Genomic DNA, 24,367 nt, shown 5'->3' on the forward strand with positions numbered 1-24,367 from the left:
CGTGAAAACAAACAGATCTACGGACCAATGGTGCCATGCGTGCAGTGTAATAAGTACCCACTTCGATTTCACACAAGAAAATTGCAACTTTGCACACTTCTTGGGCATAAAGAAACTATATACTGAGGACATGAATGGCAAGATAAAAGAAAGTAGAAGAAAATAAGAGAGATTGACAAACTAAAATAACACATTTAAGAACATACGAAAACGTTTTTAATTCAATTCATTGTTAATGGTAGGAAGCAGTAAGAGTCATTCACTACCTCAATAACAAGGCGGCAAATACACAATGTGTACTTTGCTGTACAAATTAAGCAAAAAAGATTAAAGTAATCAAAATGTGGCGTTAACTGTTAGGCACCACCAACCATAGTAAGCCTTCAAATAATCCAGCCAAGAAAAAAAAAAGGTATACTTGAGTTTATTTAATAAAAAAAAAGAATTTCGGAATTATGACGTCAGCTAGGCGTCAAGAGCGAAAGGAGTCTCCAAAAGATCATAAGGAGCCCATAAAGCATCCAAAGGGCAAGGCCTGTTTGCGTCGAGCCTGGCCCACGGTTTGCCCTTTCCACTCCAATGCATCAGGCTCACTGGGCCCGGATGCAAGTCCCGGCAAAGCCCACGGAAGTTGTCCCCGCCGAGCCCGTGCTGGTTCCACCGGTGATCAACTTGAGCAATTTTTCCGGCGAAAACCAACAGAAACGGCGGCAGAGATCCCAGCTCGTAGATACGCATTCTCTTCTGGAGCTCCATCCACTCCTCGATCATCGTCGTGTAGTCACCGGCGCGCCACCGCTCGAGGTCGATGACCATCACGCCGGTGTTGAAGTAGCATGCCCTGCGGTTCGCGAAGGTGAGGGACAGAGAAGGGTTGGACCAGAACGAAGGCGTGAAGTAGGCGGTGAAGTTGGCGGTGCAATACTCAGGGGCGGCGAGGACGGCGTCGGAGCCGAGCGATGTGGCGGCGAGCTTGGCAATGTCGTCGACGAGGACCAAGTCGGAGTCAAGGTAAACGATTTTGGTGACGCATGGAGGGAGAAGGTTAGCGAGGTAGCTTCGCGCATAGTTTAGGGGGCAGTCCAAGGCGGAGCGAATGGAGGTGGAGATAAAGCCGGCGACGGCGACGTCGTCGAAGGGGTAGATTTGGAACTTGAGGTAAGGGAAGGAGGCGGCGAGAGTGCGGTTGAGGAGGACGGCGGAGGAAGGTTTGGATGCGGCGGAGATGAAGTGGAAGATGATGTTTTCAGGACAGGAGGAGTGTTGGAGCACGGAGAGGATCGCCGCCATGGAGCCGCGGAGGTAAGCGACGTCGAGGGTCATGGTCACGTGAACAGCATTTGGGTAGCACGTGTCATTTGGGTGGCGGGGAATGGTGTTGCAGGTTGGGGAGTTGTAGAATTTTGGTGCTTCCTTGAAGCATTGAGTGGTGACTGTGCATGAGGTGCTTGTGGAGAAAATTAACACACAGGAGAATATGAAGAAGAAGGTGTTAGTGATGGAGGAATGTTTTGACACGGTTTCCATTGATGGCGATTTGAGGATGAGAGTGAGAGAGATGGAAGGGTTTATGTAAAACATTTGAAGAAGCAGAAATGAGAAAGATGACAGAGGGAAGAATAGGAAGGTGGAAGTGTGAGAGAAGAGAACACAGTTACAATGCTATTTTATGTTTTTCTGTGAGAGGGTTTTCATTTTTCAACCCATGTTGGTTCAAAACAAGAGCTGCCCCAAACATAAGTCAATGATCTTATATTTTGTCTTGGAAATATTTTTTTGTTATATAATTTAATGTGATTATTATTTTGTTTTTTCCTTATTTGAAACAAAAGTAAATTCGCATTATGTTGGTTTCTCTTTCTGGTTTTTTTCCATTGAGAAATACAGGTGACGGTGTAAAGTCAATTATGTACCCAACAAAATGTCAAAGCTATATTTGTTAAAACTGCAACTATTTAAATCTGACAATATTACTATTAGAGGCAACTCATCATAGAAATATTCTCGTACGCTCTCCACAACAAGCCTACAAAACTTTTGGATGTACGTGGTTTTTGCAAGTGTATAAGTGATATTCAACATTCAAAGGTGGATATGCTCCATAGAAAATATTATAATGAATCTGGTTATTTAACATGATCATACGAGATGATTTTAATTACTAATAAATAAATTAATGGTAATAATTTTGTAACTCTATCCTAATATGTTTTTTCTTTGTCTTCTCTTATTATTATTAATTCGCTATTGTATAATTAAAATTCTTACATATGATATTATTATGTTAAATAACACAATCCACTCGGCATGTCTGCAGTTTCCACTTGTCAATTGTCATAAGCCAAAGGAAATATAATAGCGATTCCTTTTCCATTTAACTTAGTCATTATAAAGGTGATTTTAAGTTTCGTCGTTTTGATTAATTTTCTGTAGTTGAGCCATCCACGTCTGGCGAGCAGCATTCATACATGCATAATTGCATCTCAAACAAATAATAGCGGCTACTTATCAGAATCAGGTAAGATTAGTTGTGCAATTGAAACTGAAATTGAATGGAGATCAATCCAATTATATCTTTTTAATTAGTAATGAATTAATGATTTTGCACAAGAAAAAAGTATGTCTAGTTAAAAACTTTTATTTAAAAAAAAAAACTAATTTTGTCTAGCACTTTTCATTAGTAACACCTCGCTTTAGTTGGATTGTAATTTATTTTGAAAATTATCATCTAAATCTAATTAAGATAAACTCTAGTATGAATTATTTAATACAATTCATACATATTAAACTAAAAGATTTGACGTTGAACGAGATCAATATAAAATTGATTAAAAATAAATAAAACTAATTACATACAGATATTTATACATTTTATATAAACATTGAGTCTTACCGGTGACGAGTTTTTTTATTCTGATTGGTTCGGAAGAGCGAGTATCATAGTAAGATAATTGACCACGGGATCTTGCTAGCTAATAGCTACTATAATCGTAATTAAGATAATTTAATATCTTAAATAGTTAGATTTTTTTTAGGGCAAAGGTACATATTTTTTTAAATTTAAGTTAATTTAATTGTTTTAATATAAAAATAATATTAAAGGCATAATAATTTGAAGAACTAAACGAGAGTGACAATAATAAAAATTACTATAAAACATTCCAAATTAAGATATTAAAAACGTGATGTGTGTTTAAGTCTAATGTGAAAGAATTAAATAAATGTTGGAATTTGATTAAACATGTGATCACGAACTTGTCCAATTGGCCGGTCGAAAAACAACTGCTAAGGCTGGCCACGTTGCGTGGGGATGGGTCCAGCTAAATATGAAACTTCATGTGAAAAAAGAAAAAAAAAGTTTAACGTTTCTTATGTTATAGAAGAAAAATTATCTTCTATACACATACACATATAAAAGTGTATCAGGTCCATGTGAGAAAAATAAAGAGAAAAAGAAAATATAGGCACCATACATTTTTATCTATATGTAAAAGATAATTTTATTTCCACCCAATGGGTGCAGCTCAGTTGGTAACTTGGTGCTGAGTTAGTGGGGTTGGATATGTGTTCGATTCCCGCTGAATGCATTCTTGGGGAGGGGGCTGAACATTTAGCCATCACTGTTCCCCCGCACTCTGGATTAGTCCCATAGCCGGCTCAAAGAGTCGAAGCTCGTGGGGATACCGGAGGGAGCCAACTCGTCTCAAAGAGATAATTAGGGTTGGGTAACTCCAAAAAAAAAAAAAAAGATAATTTTATTTCCTACAACATAAAAGACATTAAACCCAAAGAAAAATGTGTTGGTTATTACTATTTATTATTAAGTGAAATATCAAACACCACTAAATAAATCCACTCTCTGTTAATAGAGATAGGAATATGACTTCATCCAATAATAAAAAAAATATCAAAATAAAATATGAAAGAGTGTATTTTTGTTATTTTTCATGCAAGCAACCTTTTGTTAAAATGGAATATTCTATATGTTGAATATTCTATATGTTGAATATTCAAGTGTGATGAGTCTCACATAGATTGATAATGGGCTAAATGAAGTGGATGGACCCATGAACCCAGTACCTTAAGGTTTTGAGTTGAGATACGTACAGTGTCAAGCTCACTTGTTGTGGTTGGTCCATCTTAACCTATTGGTGACAATCCTCCGTCATGGGCTCCTTCTGGACCCGCCTGACAATGGTATTATAGTCAGGTTGTGCTCGAGCTAGCTAGGTGTTTGGCTAGGAGACATGTTAAGTACTTTGGCCCGAGGTACTCGGTTGAAAGGGAGCATACCAATGGTGAGTTTCACACTTGAGGGGGAGATTATTCAGATATTCATGTGTGATAAGTACAACATTGGTTGATAATGGGCTAAGTGAAGTGGATATAAGTGGATGTACCCATCCCAATACTTTAAGGTTTTGGGTTGTGATATGATGTCAGATCCACTTGGTGTGGATGGTTTAGCTTAGCCCATTAATTATGGTTCCCTACCACGGACTCCTCCTAGACCAGCACGATAGATCAATTGTAAGAATTCTCCCAATATCCTATGGTGAAAACCATCACTGCAAACCCTCAGATACATCATATTGGATCATTGAGGAATCAAAAAGGAATTAAAGCGTACTTGATTCCATCGCAACGACTGTAGTTTCTTGATGCCTTTAAATTTTGGGATTGATAGTCTTCCTCATTCAAATCACTAGAATGTCGAATCCTTATGCGGAAGTTCTCAATTGAAGGGGAGGAAAAAATCATCTAACTGATTTGACATATTGGGGACCATAACCCTTTTTCCTGATTTCTTATCATTAGGCCCACCAGGCTCCCATTATACCTTGTTAGGCCAATGTGGGTATCCACTTATTTAACTCATACTCATTTTGAAATCTAATTGGGTTCCTGAACAAATCACGTAATTTACCCAATAATTAAATAGCATGATATAATTGACAATTAAATATATAGCCCACAATAATGTAGAAAATAAAATTTTCTAACAATCTCTCACTCGGGCTACATATGAACCTGAAACAATTATATCGTATGTTCTTTAGCGTGCATCTGTATGCTATTGATCTTTATATTTCACTTTAGGTACAATCTAGTCCATCTTCTATATCAATATGAGATCATGGTGGCTTTCGTCACTTTCAAAACGTAACTAAACCTACCATGGTCATCATCCCAATATAGTTAGTGACATAGATCAAGTACAGATGAGTGACATGAAAATTACATGCAATGTGATCTTTATCATGCCTATTTCCAATTGGTCCTGCTCTAATCCTTATAAGATCAATTCATAGTTTCCTATACCAAATGCAAAACCGCAAATAGAAAACAAAATACATTCAGAGGGAATAAACATATCCTTTTTTCTACAGAAATCAAACAAAAAATGTTTTAACACATAGAACACCCAAATGAACTCCACTAAACCTTAGTGTCCTAAAATAAAATAACACTCATATGAGCAATGTGCTCATGAAAGACCTTTTTGTCAATTGATTCGCAAGCATGAAGTTTTCCCCCAATGTGTTCTATAGAAATTTGACCACTCTGAATGCTTTCCTTAACAACCAGAAACTTAATATCAATACGCTTTTATTTTGAGGAGCTTATGTTGTTATTGGAATATAATACCGTTGATTTATTGTCACAATATAACTTTAATAGTCTTTCAATACCGTTAACCATACGCAGCCCTGTTACAAAATTTCACAACCATATCCCATGACTGGATATCTCAGAACAAGCTATGAATTCTTCTGCCATGGTATATAAAGCTATTGTGCCTATTTGGCACTCTTTTAAGAAATAGCTCATTCTTCCAACATGTAAACATAGCCTGAGGTAGATTGCCTATTGTCTTGGCATCAAGCGAAATCAGAATCAGTATATCCAATGATCTCTAGTCTGTCTGGCCTCCAATAGGTGAGCATGCAATCCTTCGTTCTCTTTAAAAAAATGCACAACCACTTACATCCATGTCATAGCAAAATGCACATATATTACATTAACAAACAATCCAAAGCAAAGTGGGCCCATTTACAAGATACCTAGCACAATATCGACATTTGATCTTTGGACCAAAAATATCAATTTGTAAGTGGTACTCTCAACGCAACAATCAAATATTGACAATAAATCCTATCAAACTATAGCCTTCCTTTGGGCCGACTATTGCTCACATGGAAAATTTTTAAAATCGTCACATATTTATTACCACATGTATATATATATATATTATTTGGCCAAATAATAACCTTCCTTTGAGCTGATGATTATTCTCATAAAGAATAAATATACTCATTTTTATAACTTATAATAAATTATTATCCACAACAGAGGTTACTTTGGCAGCAATATTGTTTCAACTACTTTATTATAAAATACAAGACAATCAAAAGCAATAATAATTAAATAAAATAAACATAAACCAAAGGTTTATTTTATTTAATTAAATACTGAGTTCCATAATTTTATTGCTTTCAATTTTCTGAATGAGATTATAATAAAATTACCCAAACTTTATCATAATTGATTGAACGTAATTCCTAATAGAAAATTATTTATTTATATAAAGCTTTAATTGCGGACAATAATAATCCTTAAATATAAATAAATAAATAATTCAAGCAAATTGTTGATATTGCTGTTAATTCGAGAACAACATGCTCAACATTGATATCATATCATATGTATAATCAAACAACGCAATATACATACATGATATTGACCAAAAAATCAAAGAAAAATGGGTTCATCAACGAGATACTTAGCATAACATTAAAATCTAGTCTTTTGACAAGAAATATCAACTTGAAAGTGGTACTCTCCATGTAGTAATCAAATATATATTGACAATCAATCATGTCAAACCACAGCCTTACTTTGGGCTAACTATTGTTCACATGGAAATTCCTTTATGATTGTCACACATTTATTACCACAAGTGTATCCATTGTTTGGCCAAATAACACCATTCCTTTGGGCCGACTATTATTTGCATAAACAATAGATACACACATGACCACACTACATTTATTGCTCGACTGAATAATAACCTTGGGCCGATCATTATTTGCATGAACAATAAATATAAATGTGATCAATCATTTGGAATTAAATCAAGTTTATATGGTTTAAAAAAAAAATCAACTTTATATGATTTGAATATCTTTGTGGCTAATGAATCCACCACACTTAAATCCAAAAGGAAACAATAAGCAATAACAAACTTATTTTAGAGTCATACAATCAATCTTTCCTATCACTGATATAAGATTAATTGCATTGAACCTTTAAAATTTCTTTATCTTAACCGCCTGGGTGCCCCACAGATGATGCCCATGGGCCAGATACCTAACGAAAAATTACATTTTCCCTTGGTTCTAAATATGAAAACATCATAATCATTTCCCAAAAAAATTTCATATTAGACTTTTAACAAAGAATATCAAATCTAAGAAAACCCCAAAAAACCAAAGACCTTAAAGATTTGATTTCTTTCAAACCACAAGTACAAAATTTCTTAAAAGAATTCATTGTTCATTCAAATTTCCAATTCAAACGACACACCCTCATAAATTATTAAGCCAAATTCTTCCAAAGATTCAAAAGTTTGAATAACAAACCTTTATTAAACTATGAATCCTAGATTTCCAAAATATTCATTCTTTATGTAAATTCCAAATTGAATCTTTTATACAAATTCTAAAAGTTTAAACAATAAACCCCAACGATTCAATATGATCGAGCTCTGATACCAATTGTTGGAATTCTCCCAATATTCTATGGTGAAAACCATCACCGCAAACCCTCGGATACATTATATTGGATCATTGAAGAATCAAAAAGAAATTAAAGCATACCTGAATTCATCTCAACGATTGTAGTTTCTTGATGCCTTTGAATTTTGGGATTGATAGTCTTCCTCTGTCAAATTACCAGAGTGCTGAATCCTTATTCGGAAGTTCTCTCTTGAAGGGGAGGAAAAACCATCTAACTGATTTGACATATTGGGGACCATAACCCTTTTCCTAATTCCTTATCATTGGACCCACCAAGCTTCCATTATACCTTGTTGGGCCAATGTGGGTATCCACTCATTTAACTCATACTCATTTTGAAATCTGATTGGGTTCCTAAATAAATCACTTAATTTATCCAATAATTAAATAGCATGATATAATTGATAATTAAACATGTAGCCCACAATAATGTAGAAAATAATTTTTTTTAACACTATACACATGTTATAATAAAGCATTGGAGAGGAGAGTATTAGAGAAATAAAATATAAAAGAACCTTTAATAATAGATTGAGTTTTGAGGTGAGGTGATTGTTTTACGTGATATTAGAACTAATTAAGTGATAACGAGTTCGATTATCACCGCTTCTATTTTCTAATAAAATTAAATCGGTACAAACCGCTTCTATTTTCTAATAAAATTAAATCGGCACAAGAGTGAAACTGAGAAAAGTCATTTATATAGTTGCGCTGGGTGGTTCTATGACAAAAAGTCGTCATGTTAGACAGGTAATGCCCAAACCCATGAAGACATTCCACGTGAGAAGTAACCCTCAACACAATTAATGTATATATCTTCACTTTGCCATGGATTGATGTCATAAATTGGATCCCTACTACTTTTACAATCCCTCATATAGTCCTGTTTAAATGAGGAATATTAAAGTTGCATTTTCTGACTACATAGCTTAATAAATGTGTTTGTAACATCTATCAAGCAAATATGATTGTGAATGGTGTGCAAACTATCATTAGTATGGTTAAATAGTTCATAATTGCTGTTTCAAAAAAAATATAGTTCATAATTAAGTATCCATAAAAAAAGGTCATAATTAATTACATCGCTGAAGAACTCTATTAAACGCTCGCATTGAAAATTTAGACGAGTATATAAATCCATGAGAAGGCAACAAATTTCTTGGCTGGGAAAAACAAGTATAAAAGCGGGTTCTACGAATATGACTATATGAGTTTGTTGGACTGAATTTCGGGATGACATAGAAGATATTGACAATAAAGTCGAATTTGAAAGCCTCACTTTTGCTATACGAATCCCAACTAAATGTATCATTGATTGACATGTGAGGCTCCAATGCATTTCATTAGTTAAATTAACTTCTATACACGAGCAACCAAAGATAACGCATGTGGTAAAGCCTACCAACTATTAAGTTAGCTTATCCACAATAAATGGCTCCACTTTGAGTTAAGAAGACATGATATTTGAACAAGAATTCATCTTACATGCATGCATAGAAAAATAATAAAAAACCTAATTTAAATAATTCTTTTTAAAAAATAACTATTAGGTTAAGATGTGCATGATAACCTTCCCATAATTAATTCTTTTTAAATTTTTATTCCGGGGAATAGAAATAGTTAGAAACAGTATTTGACAAAACTGATTTATTTTTTTATTCCCAGGAATGAATCAGTTTAATTTTTGTTCTAGGAAATTAAAAAAAGAAGTAACATTTTTTCTGCTTTTTTATTCCATGGTACAAAAAGATAAACACTTCTCTCACACTCTCTGATACGCGTCTCCTCTACCTCCCTTGTTTCCAACCAGGCCGTCTTCTACCCATCATGTAGGGGAATTATATGTTGTCAATTCTGGATACCCAACTAAAGATGGTTATTTGACACCATTCAAGGAAGAGCGCTACCATTTGAATAACTATAGAGGGAGAAAAAATCAGCCTATATTAGCAACGGAGTTGTTCAACCATAGGCACTCTTCCTTGAAAATCTAATTGAAAGATCTTTTGGGGCTTTAAAGAATATGTTTCCAATTTTGTGTATTACTCCCTTTTTCATTTCGGAAGCAAGCTCTCATTGTGATCGCAAGTTGCACTACTAAAAAAGCATGGATTAGAGACAGAAAAATTCCATCACTAAGTGAAATATTTCCGTCACTAAGTAAATTAGTGACAGAATTAGAAACGGACAAAAATCCGTTACATTATGGCTCGTCATTAACAGATGGAGACAGAATTATGAATTTGTCTCTAATAGAGACGAATTTTAGGACGGAACAAATCCGTCTCTATCTGAGATGGAAAAAATTATGTCACTATTAGAGACAGAAATATTTCCCTCCCCGATAGTGATGGATAAATCTGTCCCTATGATATTATTTTCTGTCACTAATTTATGCACGTGAACTATGTGTAATCCGTTCCTATTAGAGACAGAAGTTGTTAGGGACGGAAGTTGTTCGTCTCCATTAGTGATGGATTTTTCCCCTCTCTGTTAGTGACAAACAATTTTCTGTCTTTGTTACTGATGGATAATTTTCATCTCTGTTAGTGACGAATATTTTTCCTTTCTATTTGCGATGGATATTTTTCCCTCTCTGTTAGTGATGGATTGTTTATGTCTCTGTTTGTGAGGGAAATTTTTTTCTCTATTAGTAATATATTGTATCTATCTCTATTAATGACAATGTTTTCCATTCCAATTGGTGACATATATTTCTGTCTTTATTTTTATCCCTAATATTTGAATTTTTTTCAAAATCAATTACATTGAAAATTTAATTTTTACCGAAAACTAATATTAATTATAATCTAATATTCTTATAGGAAATCCAACTGACACAAAATATAAAGTAGCCATACTAAATGAAAATAAATATCAAATCAAATCCAACCATTGCAATACAATAAGTTTTTATGTGAATTCATAAAAAATAACAAAATGTATGAGATAACAAGCAATATTCACAAATGAAGATAAGAAAAAGAAATATGCATACTATCAATTATCATCATGCAACTGAGCATCACTATAATCATCATAATCATCACTCTGTACATCTAGTGCCGAAGTAGTAATAGTGGAGGTGCGCACATCTCCTCCTAAACGAGCCATCAACATCGCTAGCTGCTCTTTCATAATTGCCATCTCTTGGTCTGTTTTCTTTTTCATAACAGTCATTTGTTGTTGTGTGTTCTCATATTTCTGCTTAAGCTGCTCATTTTGGCTGGATAAGCTGGTGTCCAAGTCTCTCATGTGATCATACTCATCTGTGGAGACTCCTGACAAGCTAGGAGAAATCTTTGTGGACTTATAATTCCACGCCTCTGCACCTAAACCATATATTCGACCTTTCTTGTTCATACCACCAACAGCCTGCAATAATAGCACTTCATCAGATTGACATGTGGATGCCTCTGCCCCAGCCTCCAATGCATTATCACAATCAGTCCTTCGCTTCAAAAAGTCCTCCTGAAATTACAAAAATTACTTTAGTTATCACTTAAATCTGATTTAATGTCAAATAACCAAAAATTCTCAAATATCACAAACTTACAGTATATCCCTTTGCCTTCTCATTAACCCATAAGCCATCTGATTTAACTAAGTGCATCTTCTTAAATACCTCCCAAGATAATGACTCTGGATGTATAGTAGGATCCATCCTCTACAATACAAAAGGTTATCCAAACATCCATAATGAAAATAAGAAACAATAGTTTTTAGTTGTACAATTTTTAATTCAAATTACTTACCAATCTCTTCTTAATTTTCGTTGCTGGGATAGAACCTCCAATATGTGCAGGTCCTTCGTATTTTGATCTATTTTGTTTGTTTTTCTGAGACCTTCTTTGCCAGCATGCTAAGGCCCATTTCTTCTGCAGCTGTGGTAAAATATCTGATTTAATCCATGTCCCTCTCTCCGTACCTACCCGGACCTTGTGCAAATGATGTGACAATAAATATGATGCTTTGTGATGAAATGTCTTTTGCATAAGAACCTCATGCTGTGGAACACATTTATACATTTTCTGCATATACAAATCATATAACAATTAACAAGGTGATTGATTAATGAGTAGTGTATGCTGATATAAAAAATATGTACATACAAAATTAAATAATTATCACATACCCTAAATTGTTTATACCAGTTGTCTCTCACTGCCTTGCGAACCTCTCTATATGAGAGCCAACTTGTATTAAAGTTACTTTTTACGATGTCAGTTATTTCTCGCACCACGTATGGAGGGTCAAACCTGTGATCACAGACACAAACAATTAGAAACTTATTTACAAAGAAGAATTTAATTAACTACACAAATACAAAAAGTATTCAACGCTTACGCCATTCCCATGGGGCATATCCATATCAACTCATCAGCAGGATCTTTGCTCCCCCATACGGGAAGCATCAATGCACCACTAGACATTGTCGCAGTGAAAGAGTCAACACCGGGTGTAGGGAGGGGTGATGGGCTAGCTACCTATGTGTTCAATTTAAAAACAATTTATATGTCATTTACATAAGACAAGTACTTAAAACATTTAAGTTCATGGAAAAACCTGATTTGCCTCATCTGTGGAGGCAGCAGCATGCTCTGGAGTCGGGGTAGAAAGCCTAAATGATGAAGGACTAGGCTGCGAGTGTGGAGTCGACTGCAGTGAAGGGGACTCAACTCTCATTCCCCTTCGAGCTATGCCCCTACGCCTATTAATACCTCTACCTGTATGTCCATTTGGCGACATCTACATACATGAAATAGTAAAAACCTGTGATTCTAATAATACAAAAAAGAATAGAGTTGTATACATACAATATTAATATATTAGCTAACTAAATGCAATAACAGTACAGTAGGACTTAAGAAATTCATAAGACTTCCACAATCATATCTCATAACCCAACAAAATTATAAATTTGCAATAAATGATAACCACACAAACAACTATCTAACATCAAAGTAAATACAAATGCTTGAATATTAAAATTACAGTTAATGACAATTTATTCAGAATCTTCCATGTCTTCACCCTCTTCTTGGTTTTCATGTTCTTATGTGTCTTCATCATCATGTTCTTCTTCTTCTTCATCTGAGGAGGATATAAATTCAACATCTTTATCTTCCTCTTCTTCTAAATCATGAACATGGTTGAAGGGGATTGGGAGTTCCTTTACTACACCCGTAGTGTCAAGAAGACTTTGATTAAGATCATCATTTGCAACAACTAGTGGAATCTGCTGTACCTCATCATCTTGGTATGGGTTATTCAGAATTTCAGGTTGTTTGTTTGTCGAATACTTGATGATGTTTCGCGCCTTAGTTTTTATGACCCCCAACCAACCTTGTTGACATTCAGGGTACGATGTATAATACACTTGTTCAGCTTGTTGAGCAAGTATAAAAGGGTTGTACAAATTATATCTCCTGGATTGATTGACTTCAACATTTCCATACCTATCTATCTTTGTCCCTTGAGTACTAGGATCAAACCAATCACATTTAAATAAAGTCACTCTTTTTTTAGGGTTCCCAATGTACTCCAATTCAACAATATCAACTAAAACCCCATAGTAATCATTTTCTAAGCTTTCCAACTGGCCACCTCAAACACAGACACCATAATTTGTTGTACTCATCCCTTGATTGTTTGATTGAGTTACAAACTTGAAGCCATTGACGAGATACTTGGAAAATTTTGTAACTCTTATAATGAGACCACAAGACAAACACCATGGCAAATCGCCTATTACATTTGTTTCATTATGTACCTACATTAGGCAACAATGCTTTCGTGAAATCTTTTAGGCGATATGATAACTTTCATTAAACATCTTAAGTTAGGATTTTACATGCAAAATACTTCTTCAACCAAGAAGCAAAATGTTTTGAAATTTCTTTGTCCAAGTCGGCGTTGGTGATGTCAAGATGAAGTTCTCGTACCCATTCTGAGTACATACTGCATCAAATTGCAAGTGATTAAAGATAATTGAATGACAAATAATAAAATTAATAACATTACTTGAGGTCAACATACTTACTCCAAGTAAGGTTGCACCTCAGGACAATTTAAGAGAACGTATAAATGCGCTGCTTGCATTTCTCTTTCCTCTAAGTCAGACATTGTGCTTCTTCTAATATGACGACCAGGGTAATTAAAAATTGAGAATGGAGGAGTCATAGAGCTTTCACCTCCATTGTCATTACGTGGCACTCCTGTTCTCCTTGATGGAAATTTTGGAGGATAATAATATGAGGCAAATGATGACATTTCCTCAACTAGATATGCATTACAAATAGAGCTTTCCACACGATTCGTGTTCCCAACCTTTTTTTCAAGGTTCGTATGAACCTGTTAAGTAAGCAAACTTGTTAGAATGAGGGCAGGAACCATAAATAACTAAATAACTAACCTTTCAAAAGGATACATCCATCTATATTGCACAGGACCACCGACTCTTGCTTCATATGCTAAGTGAATTGGAAGATGCTCCATGGAATCAAAGAAGCTAGGAGGAAATACTTGTTCTAATTTGCACAAAATGATTGGGGCATTGTTTTCCATCTCCCGTAACTTATCTTCCCTCAACTGAGATGCACATATTTCTCTAAAAAAGACACTGAATTCAGTAAGGGCATTCCAAATAGGCCTCGACATAGCTTTGAATGCCAGTGGTACCAACCTCTGAAAAAAGAGATGACAGTCATGACTCTTCATCCCAAACAATTTTGCTTCCCTCACATCGACACATCTAGACAGAGTGGAAGCATAACCATTTGGAAGCTTAAGGTTTTTAACCCATTCACAAACGACTAATCTTTGTTGTTTGCTTAGCGTGTATTGTGCTTTTGGTTTACCAACACTGCCACTCGAAGACTCTACCAGGTGAAGATTTGGTCGTTTGCAATGGACTTCCAAGTCCCTTCTCGCATTGATAGTGTCCTTTGTCTTGCCTTTTGTGTCCTTCACCGTGGACAATATATTAACAAACACATTTCTCTCAATATGCATCACATCAAGATTGTGTCGAAGAAGTTGATCTTTCCAGTATGCAATTCCCAAAATATACTTCGTTTCGTCCAATTGTGTGATTGCCTATATTCTGGATCTTGATTAAATTTCGGACATTCTTCTACGCTTGGTATGTCCTTCACCTTTTCCCAAACATCTTTTCCACTCAACCTTAATGGAGGAGTTGATTTTTTCAGCTTTTCCTTTTATAAGAGTGTTCTTGTTCCTCCTATAAGGATGATTACGTGGTAAGAACCGGCGGTGACAATCAAACCAAGAGGTTTTTCGACTGTATTGTAACCTAAATCCCTTACATTGCTCCATACAAATTGGGCATGTAAGTTTGCCCATTGTCTGCCAACCGCATAACATTCCATAGGCTGGGAAGTCATTTATTGTCCATATTAACCCAGCCCTCATGTAAAAGTTTTGCTTCATAGAAAATCATAAGTCAACACTCCATTGTGCCATAACATCTTCAACTCATCTATAAGAGGGCGCAAATAAACATCAATATTTCCCTTTGGGTTGGAGGGACCAGGGATAATGGCCGATAGAAATAAGAATTCTCTTCGCATGCACATCCATAGCGGCAGATTATATGGAGTAATGATCACAGGCCAGCAAGAATATGGCCTACCCGATTTCTCAAACGGAGCAAAACCATCAGAAACAAGCCCAACCTCATATTACGGGGATCTTGGGAAAAATCAGGATGAGATGCATCAAAGTGCTTCCAAGCTTTAGCATCAGATGGATGAGATAAGGAACCGTTCTCCCTCTGGTGGTCATGATGCCATCTTATTTCAGAAGCAGTTTGTACTGAGGAATACAGCCTCTGCAATCTTGGAGTGATCGAAAAGTACCACATCTTCTTTAGTGGAATTGGTTTCCTCCTTCCTTTTTTACTATCAAATTTATATCGTTCCTGCAGATAAAACTTACAACGTTTGAGGTGGGCATCTTCATTATAATATAGCATACATCCATTTGAACAACATTCAATCTTTTCACATCCAAGGCCAAGCTCACAAACTGATTTCTTTGCATCATAAAAAATTTTAGGCATGCAATTTCCTGGTGGCAATGCATCTCCCATAAACTGCATCCATTGGTTAAATCACCCCTCAGACATTTGGTAGTCTGTCAAAGACGCCGAAAGCTTGGAGTAATTTTGACAACCATCCCATAAAGGACGTTGCATAACATTTAACATATCAAAAAATTGCTGTGTTTCAGGATTAGGATTCTCTATCACAGTGTGTTCTTCAGTATCAAAATCCCGTTTAAGGTACTGTCCAATACTTGGTCCAGCAGCATCCATAACCAACTGCTCATAATTTCCAAAAGTTTCTCTTTGCCCACTAGTCCCATAGTATGAGTCCTTTTCAACCACATGGGGCTCTTGAGGGAAATCTTCACCATGGCTTGTCCAACAATAATAATTAGACTTGAAACCGAACTGACACAAATGCGTCTTGATTTCATCAGGATGTTTGAAGGCCTTACATTTGCATTTCTTACAAGGACACCTAATCAGATTTTGTGCACGAGGCATATGTTGTTGTGCAAACTCAATAAATTCATGAATTCCGTTGTAGAATTCTACCGTGATAGCCTTTTGTTCATCCACTCTATTATACATCCATCTCCTATGTTCTGGCACTTCTATTTCAAATTCCTTACTGGAATAAAAAAGACAAATCACTACCTAGACATGTTGGAGCAATACAATTAGTGCAAAGTGTTACATAACATCAGTGATGGGAGAACAAGACTAATCGACATAGAAGATTAAATATATAGAAGAACAAAAAGAGGACCGGAGGAATTTTTAGCAAAAAAAAAAATTCTTTAAAGGGGAGATTTGTGAAGGAGATATACTTGGGTTTTGATTAGAAGCACATCAGATCTAGAGCATCATCATATTTGTATAAAACCCATTATCACTGACTCTGTAAAGGTCTGTTGCTTATATCTTAGCTTATTAAAATCTCTCTTCTTGTATTATAGTCACCACACATTTTCCTTGTCTTTTTCTTTTGAAAGGGAATCTTGGAGTTAGTTTATGTCCGTTTCAATTTGTAGCATCATGAATATTATGTATAGTTTGAATGGGATAAAGATGTTGCAGGCTATTATTTTTATGTTTATCAGTTTCATAAAACGATGGAACTTGGACTATAATGTCTTTTTTTTTGTTATAAAAAAGCTGTCCAAAATTTAAAAAAAAAATATTTTAGTATATCTATGTTCTTTTTATAGACATGGCACAATGTTTTCATTTTTCTTTTATTGTTGTATCTTGCAATTATATATATAATGTTTATTTTATTTTTTGGTTATCAAAAAGCTGTCAAAAATAAAAAAAAAATATAATATTTTATTATAAATATGTTCTTTTTATAGACACGACAGTGTTTTCATTTTTCTTTTATTTTCGTATCTTGCAATTATATATATATATATATATATATATATATATATATATGTAAATGTATATGTTTAGGGTGTTAATACTTTCTTTACACGTAGATAGGAATTCATATTGGAGGGAATGGAAATTTCCACAGCACAATGCCAGTAATTTTAACATTTTCAAGGGTATATAAAATAAATAATAATAATATCATATATTATCAAACAAGCACTACACATTCATATGGAATTATCCAACATGTCATTCCAGCAAGCAACCAGAGAATGGGGGAGTCCACAAGATGATGGGCTCATGCTAGGCAAAACCAAAGGAAATGAGACCTAGCTTATTATTATGGTTATCAATTGAGAAAGAAACACAGCCCGTTAAAACAATTAGAAAGCAAAAAGATCAACCTTTTCCAGCATTTTTCAAATAAGATTACAGAAAGAAAAAAATAAAAGAAGACCAATTATAAACATCAAAAGACACAGAATACATGAGGTAAAAAATTACCTCTTACTCCAAATCAATTTTGAAAACAACCAAGTCTCGTAGAATCGAAACACAAGAAAAATTAATCCACCTGAAACACAAATCAAACAAGTTATTTTTCTAATTGAATGAGAAAAAATTATAAATAAATAATATTTGTGTATAGTAGAGTTCACAACCCCCTTCCATCCCCTGCTTCATTCCGTGTATGAATGTGATTTGGAATGATTGAGGATATCGGTGACTGCATTCATATTATGGTCTGATTTTATAAATTTATTTTGAATGAGTTAGTAAAGAACTAGTTTGGTGATTTTCTTTGTAATTTAACTCCAGCCGAATTTTATGCAGGTTGGGAGTCAGTATTTGCACTAAACGGAATTTTAATCACTTTCTTTTTGGCTTTGAAGATGGTGAAGACATGTGAGTGTATGTACTTCATTAACTTTGAGATATAGATTTTTCTTCATGCTTTGTTATGTACTAGTGAAATCAGAGTAGTTCAAGAGTGAAACTAGAATTAGATTATACTAGAATTCATTGGATTTAATGCAAAGAATGATAGTCCACAACCCCCTTCCATCCCCTGCTTCATTCCGCATAGATCGAGAACAGACACAAATAGAGTCCATGCATACAACCAAAAAAAAAAAACTTGTAAGAGATTATGTATACTGAAGCAACATTTTTAAGTTGTTATTGATTGTAATTATTATGTACACAACAGCTGGTGTAGTAGCAATATCATGTTAAGGTCACAAATTATGTTCATACAATAAGCTTTTTGCAAAGTCATTCCAAAGGATAAAAAGTCTTAAAGCATTATGTAGAGGAGGATAATGGGAGGGACAAGGAGCAAAAGCCAGCAGCAAGTGAAGCTGATAATATCCTCAACAATCCTAAGGACTAGAGCATAAGAGTCTTATAACCCTTAAGAAGGGCTTAAGACAAAGGAAAGTATAATGTAGTCCTTACAAAGTTGGAAAAGAGTCATGCCACCATTTATTGTTGAATTTAACTACATTCAAATTCAGTACCTCAGTTTACCCTTCGGCGTGAAAGACCATTTAGCCTAATTTCAGATTTGAACCAAAACGAGAACTGAAATTTATGATTGTGCAAACAAGAAAATAGAGTTAAAATAAGATTGAGACATAAAAAAACGGAAGAAAAAGCTTTATTTTTGTTTTTATTTTTTTCCATATCAAAGCAATTAGTAATCCTAAGATGTTTCAAGGTGGAGTTCTAGTGAAAGGGCGATTTTCCCCAAAATTCCATCAGAGCACAAAGTGAAATAGCAATAGGGGAAGTGTTTCATTTTAACAATAGATACTAAGATCTTGTTATATTCCATTATGGATTGAGGATGACACTTGGTTATAGTGATCAAGATTTAGGACACAACATCATCAATGTTATGAAAACCCACAAGGCGTGGAACGAGTATGTAACCTCACAGACACATACAGTCTAAGGGTGGGTGCAACTCAAAGAAAAGTGAAATTTGGGATTGTACCAGATATTAAAACGGAATCAAAACCATAAAAGATTGCCTATTGTATTCACAGGAAAGAAAATGTCTTCTTTGAATAATGCAAAAGCTCAAGAAAATCAGGGCATTCATAAATTGAGTTAAAAGAACTAAGTAACAATGTAAATCCAAGAATTTAATGAATCTTCATCATACATCACATTAAAAAAGGTACCATTGAAATGTGACAAACCCTGTAAGTATAAAGGCAACCCGGTTAAATCCCAATAATGAAGACATGCAAAAATGCAAACAGAGGACATGTTTACCAATAATAGCCATCAAACATTCAAATTTTCCAAGAGCAAAGCATACAAACCTTTAGATAAGACGAGGAGATAACACAATTAAAACCAGGGCTACAAGTGACTATTAATAACATTTTCGTAGTGCAGACTAATGTTGCTTTACACCAAGCCTACTTCTTTAACCAATCCAAAGACATATATACCTCTGTGAAGCTAAGGAAAGAAAGTGCATGATACTTCTGCAATCCTCAAATGACTCTGTACCAGATATTAAAACGGAATCAAAGTCATAAAAAGAAAAAAAAAAGTTGCACAGAGTCCCACCTACAAAACCACAAACATATACGAAAAGGAACAACGAAGAGTCTTGGGATTGACGAGACAAATTCAACCTTAAAATATTTTTTTAGAAGCAGTTTTATCTCAAAATATTTTTATCAAATATAAAGAACAAAAAAAGAAATGTGTACCTATGTGTTGAGAAAAAGGATGGTTTCAGGCCTGGATCGAACAATAATTATGAATAGGAGATGCAGAAACAGTTTTGAGAAGAGGGATGGTTACAACTGAAAAACACGTTCTTCACTGATACAACTGAAAAGCTCGAATCAAGGTTGGGAGGTGGAAATGGAGTGAAACAATAAAAAACGAGGGAATCAAGTTTTGGAGGGAATGAAATTTTTTTTTAGTAATTTAATGATTATTTAAATAATATCTCAAACGATATGGATTATGATTCTCATCTCTTTATTTAATTTTGGTAAAGCCCTTTTGTCCTGATTAAAAAACATGATTTCATTTTAGTTTCTTATAAAAAAATTAGTTACCCGGCTCCTATTTAGTTCTTTTAAGGGATTAATGTGGGTCTTTTTTAAATTTGTGAGTGATCACGATTTTAACTAAATTGGTCCAATTTGAATTTCTTAAGGACCTAGGGACTATTTTTTTTGTCAGAAACTAAAGTGAAGACCATATTTTTTGTGTTAGAACTCGAAAGAAATTTTACTCTTTAATTTTTATCTATATAAAATTTTCAATCTTGCCTGCGCCAATCACATGATTTGATATTTGAACTACTATCAACTATTATTATATCCAACCTTTTAGGAAATTTTTCAACTTCATAATAGGCTAAATCAGCTTTTATATATTTGTAATTGTTTCAAATTATTGAAAACTAATTTTGAAGAAGAAAAATGTTAGGATAAATAAAATAGGGAGAAAAATGGTATATATCTTAATAGCAAACACATTTAGACCTTAATATTTTAGTAATCATATTTTTTCTTTTTATATAATTGATTAAGGAGATTGTTAGTTATATTTAATATAATATTAAATATTTATTATGAAATAGCATTCACTAACTAGTTAATAACTCATTAGAATACTATATCCATTAACAACTCCCTACTTTGCCACAAAAACAAATAGAAAGAATTAAACACACTTTAATATTCCTATTTTTTTTTTTTAAGTGCTAGTCACCTCGAAACGAAATACTTGAATTTCATGGCAACAGTAAATTAAAGACAATGCAGTTACACTATTATGAATAACAGATAAGGATATTGTTAAACCAAAGAATCATATTTCATAATCATTCATTGATAATACATAAGGATAGATTCAAAATATGATAGTTCCTTGCTTTTGTTATTGTTGATGTTATTTGTTGAACATCAAATGACAAAGTTAACTGGTGTATATTTTTACTTGTATTCTTGCATCAATACATAAATCACAAACTTATAGTACTAAGGGAAATAATATGCATTCTTTATATGATAAAAGTAAATTGATGGATAAAATAATATTGAATTTAAATTTCTTATTATGATAAGAATAAATGAGAATAGAATTTTTAAATTTATTATATATAACCTATTTCTCTTACATTTATCGTAATATAATAAATTATTTTATTTATGATCAAGTGTATGAAGTAGCCCCTCGATCTCTATGGTCCAATTCGCATGACAAGTTAGTGCCTTTGAGGCCTAGCTGATTTGCACTTCATTCGGCTCAAGCCTTTTGTGCTCATAACACATAGCCCACTTAGCACTTGAATGATCCTATCTTATAGGATATACATTACACTCTTATAGGCCCAAAACCATACGCTACATTATAATTTTATGTGTGTGACTTATTATTCCCAAATAGCCACTAACATAAATAAACTTGGACTTTCTCTTCCCCATTTAGTAGGCCTAACATGATCACACATAGTACTAGCAATACTTTGTGGCCTCAAAGCTAGATGAACGATCAATTGATCAACCTTTCTCGTAGGGTTATCGTGTCAATCCATCGTTTCATCTCATTATCATAGGGGTGGCAATTTAAATCAACATGGCACGACACGATATGAATTCGACATAAACACAAATACACTCAACATGAACACGACACAATTTTGAAATCAGGTTAAAACTTTTGATATGAACATGACAAAGAGATATATTAAGAACAACCACCCCATTAATGAAGAATATTATGGAAGAAGGCCAAGAGACATTCCCATTCTATAAAAAGGATGAAAATCTTTGGACATTCTATTCTTTTATATTATACAATTCTTTTGGATTCTTTCTTCTATATTATATTAATGGATTTTTTTACCAGTGGTTGCACAAGTTGTTGCTTCAAATGCAATTAACTGCCTTCTGAGCTCTTACTTTTTATATCTTATGGGCTAATCGGATGTGATTGTCTCGTTTAATAGGTTTGTGATTTGATTTCTAAAGAAGCCTTTTAATGAGTCCAATCTTGTACTATTTTGAAAATAAATCAGTGACAGATTCAGATGGAATGTGCCTTTTCATCTCTAATTTCGTCACTAATAAAGACAGAAAATAATTCCATCTCTATTGGTAAGGGATCTTGTTCCATTCCTAATAGAGACAGATTATTTTCCATCCGCATTTGAGACAGAAAGTGATCTATCTCTGTTAGAGATGAATTTTGAGACGGGTCATTTACTTTCGTCTCAAAATTTGTACCAAATAAAGACAACATTTTTTTGTCTCAAATAGGGATGGAACACAATTCCTCACAAATAGAGATACAACAATTCCATCTCTATCAAAGATGGAATTGGAGACGGAATATGTATTTGCGTCTCTAATTTCGTCACTGCTAGAGAAGGAAAAAGTTCATCGCTATTAATAAGGGATCTTGTTGCATCCCTAAGAGAGTCGGATTATTTTTTGTTCCTATTTGAGATGAAACGTAATGTGTCTCTGTTAGAGACGGATTTTGAGACAAGTCATTTACTTCCGTCTCAAAATTTGTCCCAAACAGAGACACATTACTTTTTGTCTCAAATAGGAACAAAAAATAATTTGTCTCTCTTAGGCATGAGACACGATCCCTGACTCATAGAGACCAAAAAATATTTGTGTCTATCAGTGACAGAATTAGAGATGAAAATAAATGTTCCGTCTCTAAATCTATCACTGATAAAGATGAAAAAAATCTATCACTAAATTCCCTCACTAAATCAAAATGTATCCACTTAATACTATCATTATTTTCTACATATTAAGTTCTATCTCTAAATCTATCTCTATTAGAGATGAAAAAATAGTCGTCTCTATTAGGGACAGATTTAGAGACGAAACTATACCTATTAGAGAAGGATTGATGTTCCGTCTCTAAATCTGTCAATAACAGAGACATAAATATTATTGTCTTAATTTCCTCCCTATTTATGAGGGATTGTTATTCCCTATCTGAATTCGTCCCTTTTAGAGATGGATTTTTTGTTGTCTCTAAATTCTGTCTCTAATCCATGCTTTTTTAGTAGTGTTGTGCGGTATATAACTTAATTAGAGATCATCACATATATAGCGGACAAAAATCTAGCACATTATGCCAATCCCAACATTTCACCTGCAACCCACACATATGCAGCTATGAAGAATGAGAGCCTCTAAATCAAGTGACCAAAATAAACATTGTTAAAAAATATATTACAAACCAATTAGCTAGAGACAATCATTTGCCCCCAATTGAATTATGAGATATTCAAAATACATTGGAGACTTGTCATATTTTTTGTATCAATTATTTCTACTTTAAATTATTTGGATATCATGTGATTTATGTATATATATTTTTCTATTCAATTGTTTCATTATTATTAAGATAATAATATGGTATTAAAAAATGAGTAGTATTTTTATATATTTTAGTATTTCTATGAGACAAAATATTGTATTTATTTTAGCATTTTCATTGTATTAAAATATTATATTTTATATATTCTAGTATTTTCATAAAATAATTATTATTTGTTAAATATGAAATTTTGGCATTTTAATTAAAATATCTGTTGCGATTTCGTTATTTTACACATTGAATAAAATCTTTGTAATTATTTCAAAAGTAAAGAAATAGATTTGTATTGTGTTATCAAACGTAATTCTGTTTCTTCGAATAACAATAAAACAGATTTTTTTCCCAAAAACTCTTCCAAGACACAGAAAAAAAAAAAAAATTATTTCTTTTCATAAACAGTGCTAGATAATAGAATCGTTCATATGCACACCATTAGGGGACGTTTGGTAGAGAAAAAAAATTTTGTTCCCAGGAATCATTATTTACAGGAATATGCTGGGAAAGTGAATTTTCCAGGAATGTTACTAAAAAGTTGTTTGGTAGACCAAAATATTACCAGGAATGTTGGCTCAATTTTTTTGATTCTATATTTGGTTGATTGTAAAATATTGCTGGGAACGTGGAATGATTTTACAAAACTAACCTCTATGACTGTGAGACAACCCACTTTCCAGACTTTTCAAGCATGATAAAAATTAAAAATACAAAGTTGGGTTTTCTACAAGCACGATATAGA

At 33.8% G+C, this 24,367-nt stretch overlaps 2 protein-coding genes across 2 annotated transcripts; both read right to left on the reverse strand.

Moving 5' to 3' along the window:
• Nucleotides 1-465: 465 nt before the first annotated feature.
• On the reverse strand, nucleotides 466-1,461 carry LOC133312585 (probable galacturonosyltransferase-like 1). Its single transcript, XM_061513813.1, has one exon. The coding sequence runs from the start codon at nucleotides 1,321-1,323 to the stop codon at nucleotides 466-468; it is 858 nt and encodes a 285-aa protein (XP_061369797.1). The 5' UTR covers nucleotides 1,324-1,461.
• A 9,338-nt stretch (nucleotides 1,462-10,799) lies between these two features.
• On the reverse strand, nucleotides 10,800-12,548 carry LOC133312574 (uncharacterized). The gene is made up of 6 exons (XM_061513800.1): nucleotides 12,366-12,548; nucleotides 12,147-12,286; nucleotides 11,935-12,058; nucleotides 11,555-11,830; nucleotides 11,356-11,466; nucleotides 10,800-11,270 (listed from the first exon to the last, which is right to left on the reverse strand). The coding sequence occupies exons 1-6, from the start codon at nucleotides 12,546-12,548 to the stop codon at nucleotides 10,800-10,802; spliced, it is 1,305 nt and encodes a 434-aa protein (XP_061369784.1).
• Between the last annotated feature and the right edge of the window lie 11,819 nt (nucleotides 12,549-24,367).

This window comes from Gastrolobium bilobum, unplaced genomic scaffold (genome assembly GCF_033153095.1).
Source record: "Gastrolobium bilobum isolate Gb01-03AN ecotype WA unplaced genomic scaffold, APGP_CSIRO_Gbil_v1 utg30084, whole genome shotgun sequence".
NCBI classification, from domain to species: domain Eukaryota; kingdom Viridiplantae; phylum Streptophyta; class Magnoliopsida; order Fabales; family Fabaceae; genus Gastrolobium; species Gastrolobium bilobum.

Excerpts from the sequence above, each read along its gene's own strand:
- LOC133312585 (XM_061513813.1), bottom strand. The coding sequence starts at position 1,323 with ATGACCCTCGACGTCGCTTACCTCCGCGGCTCCATGGCGGCGATCCTC.
- LOC133312574 (XM_061513800.1), bottom strand. The coding sequence starts at position 12,548 with ATGTCGCCAAATGGACATACAGGTAGAGGTATTAATAGGCGTAGGGGC. Across the intron at positions 12,059-12,146 it reads ATATGCCCCATGGGAATGGC|GTTTGACCCTCCATACGTGG; the intron begins GTAAGCGTTGAA and ends CTGTGATCACAG. Across the intron at positions 11,271-11,355 it reads AGAAGGCAAAGGGATATACT|GAGGACTTTTTGAAGCGAAG; the intron begins GTAAGTTTGTGA and ends TTGTAATTTCAG.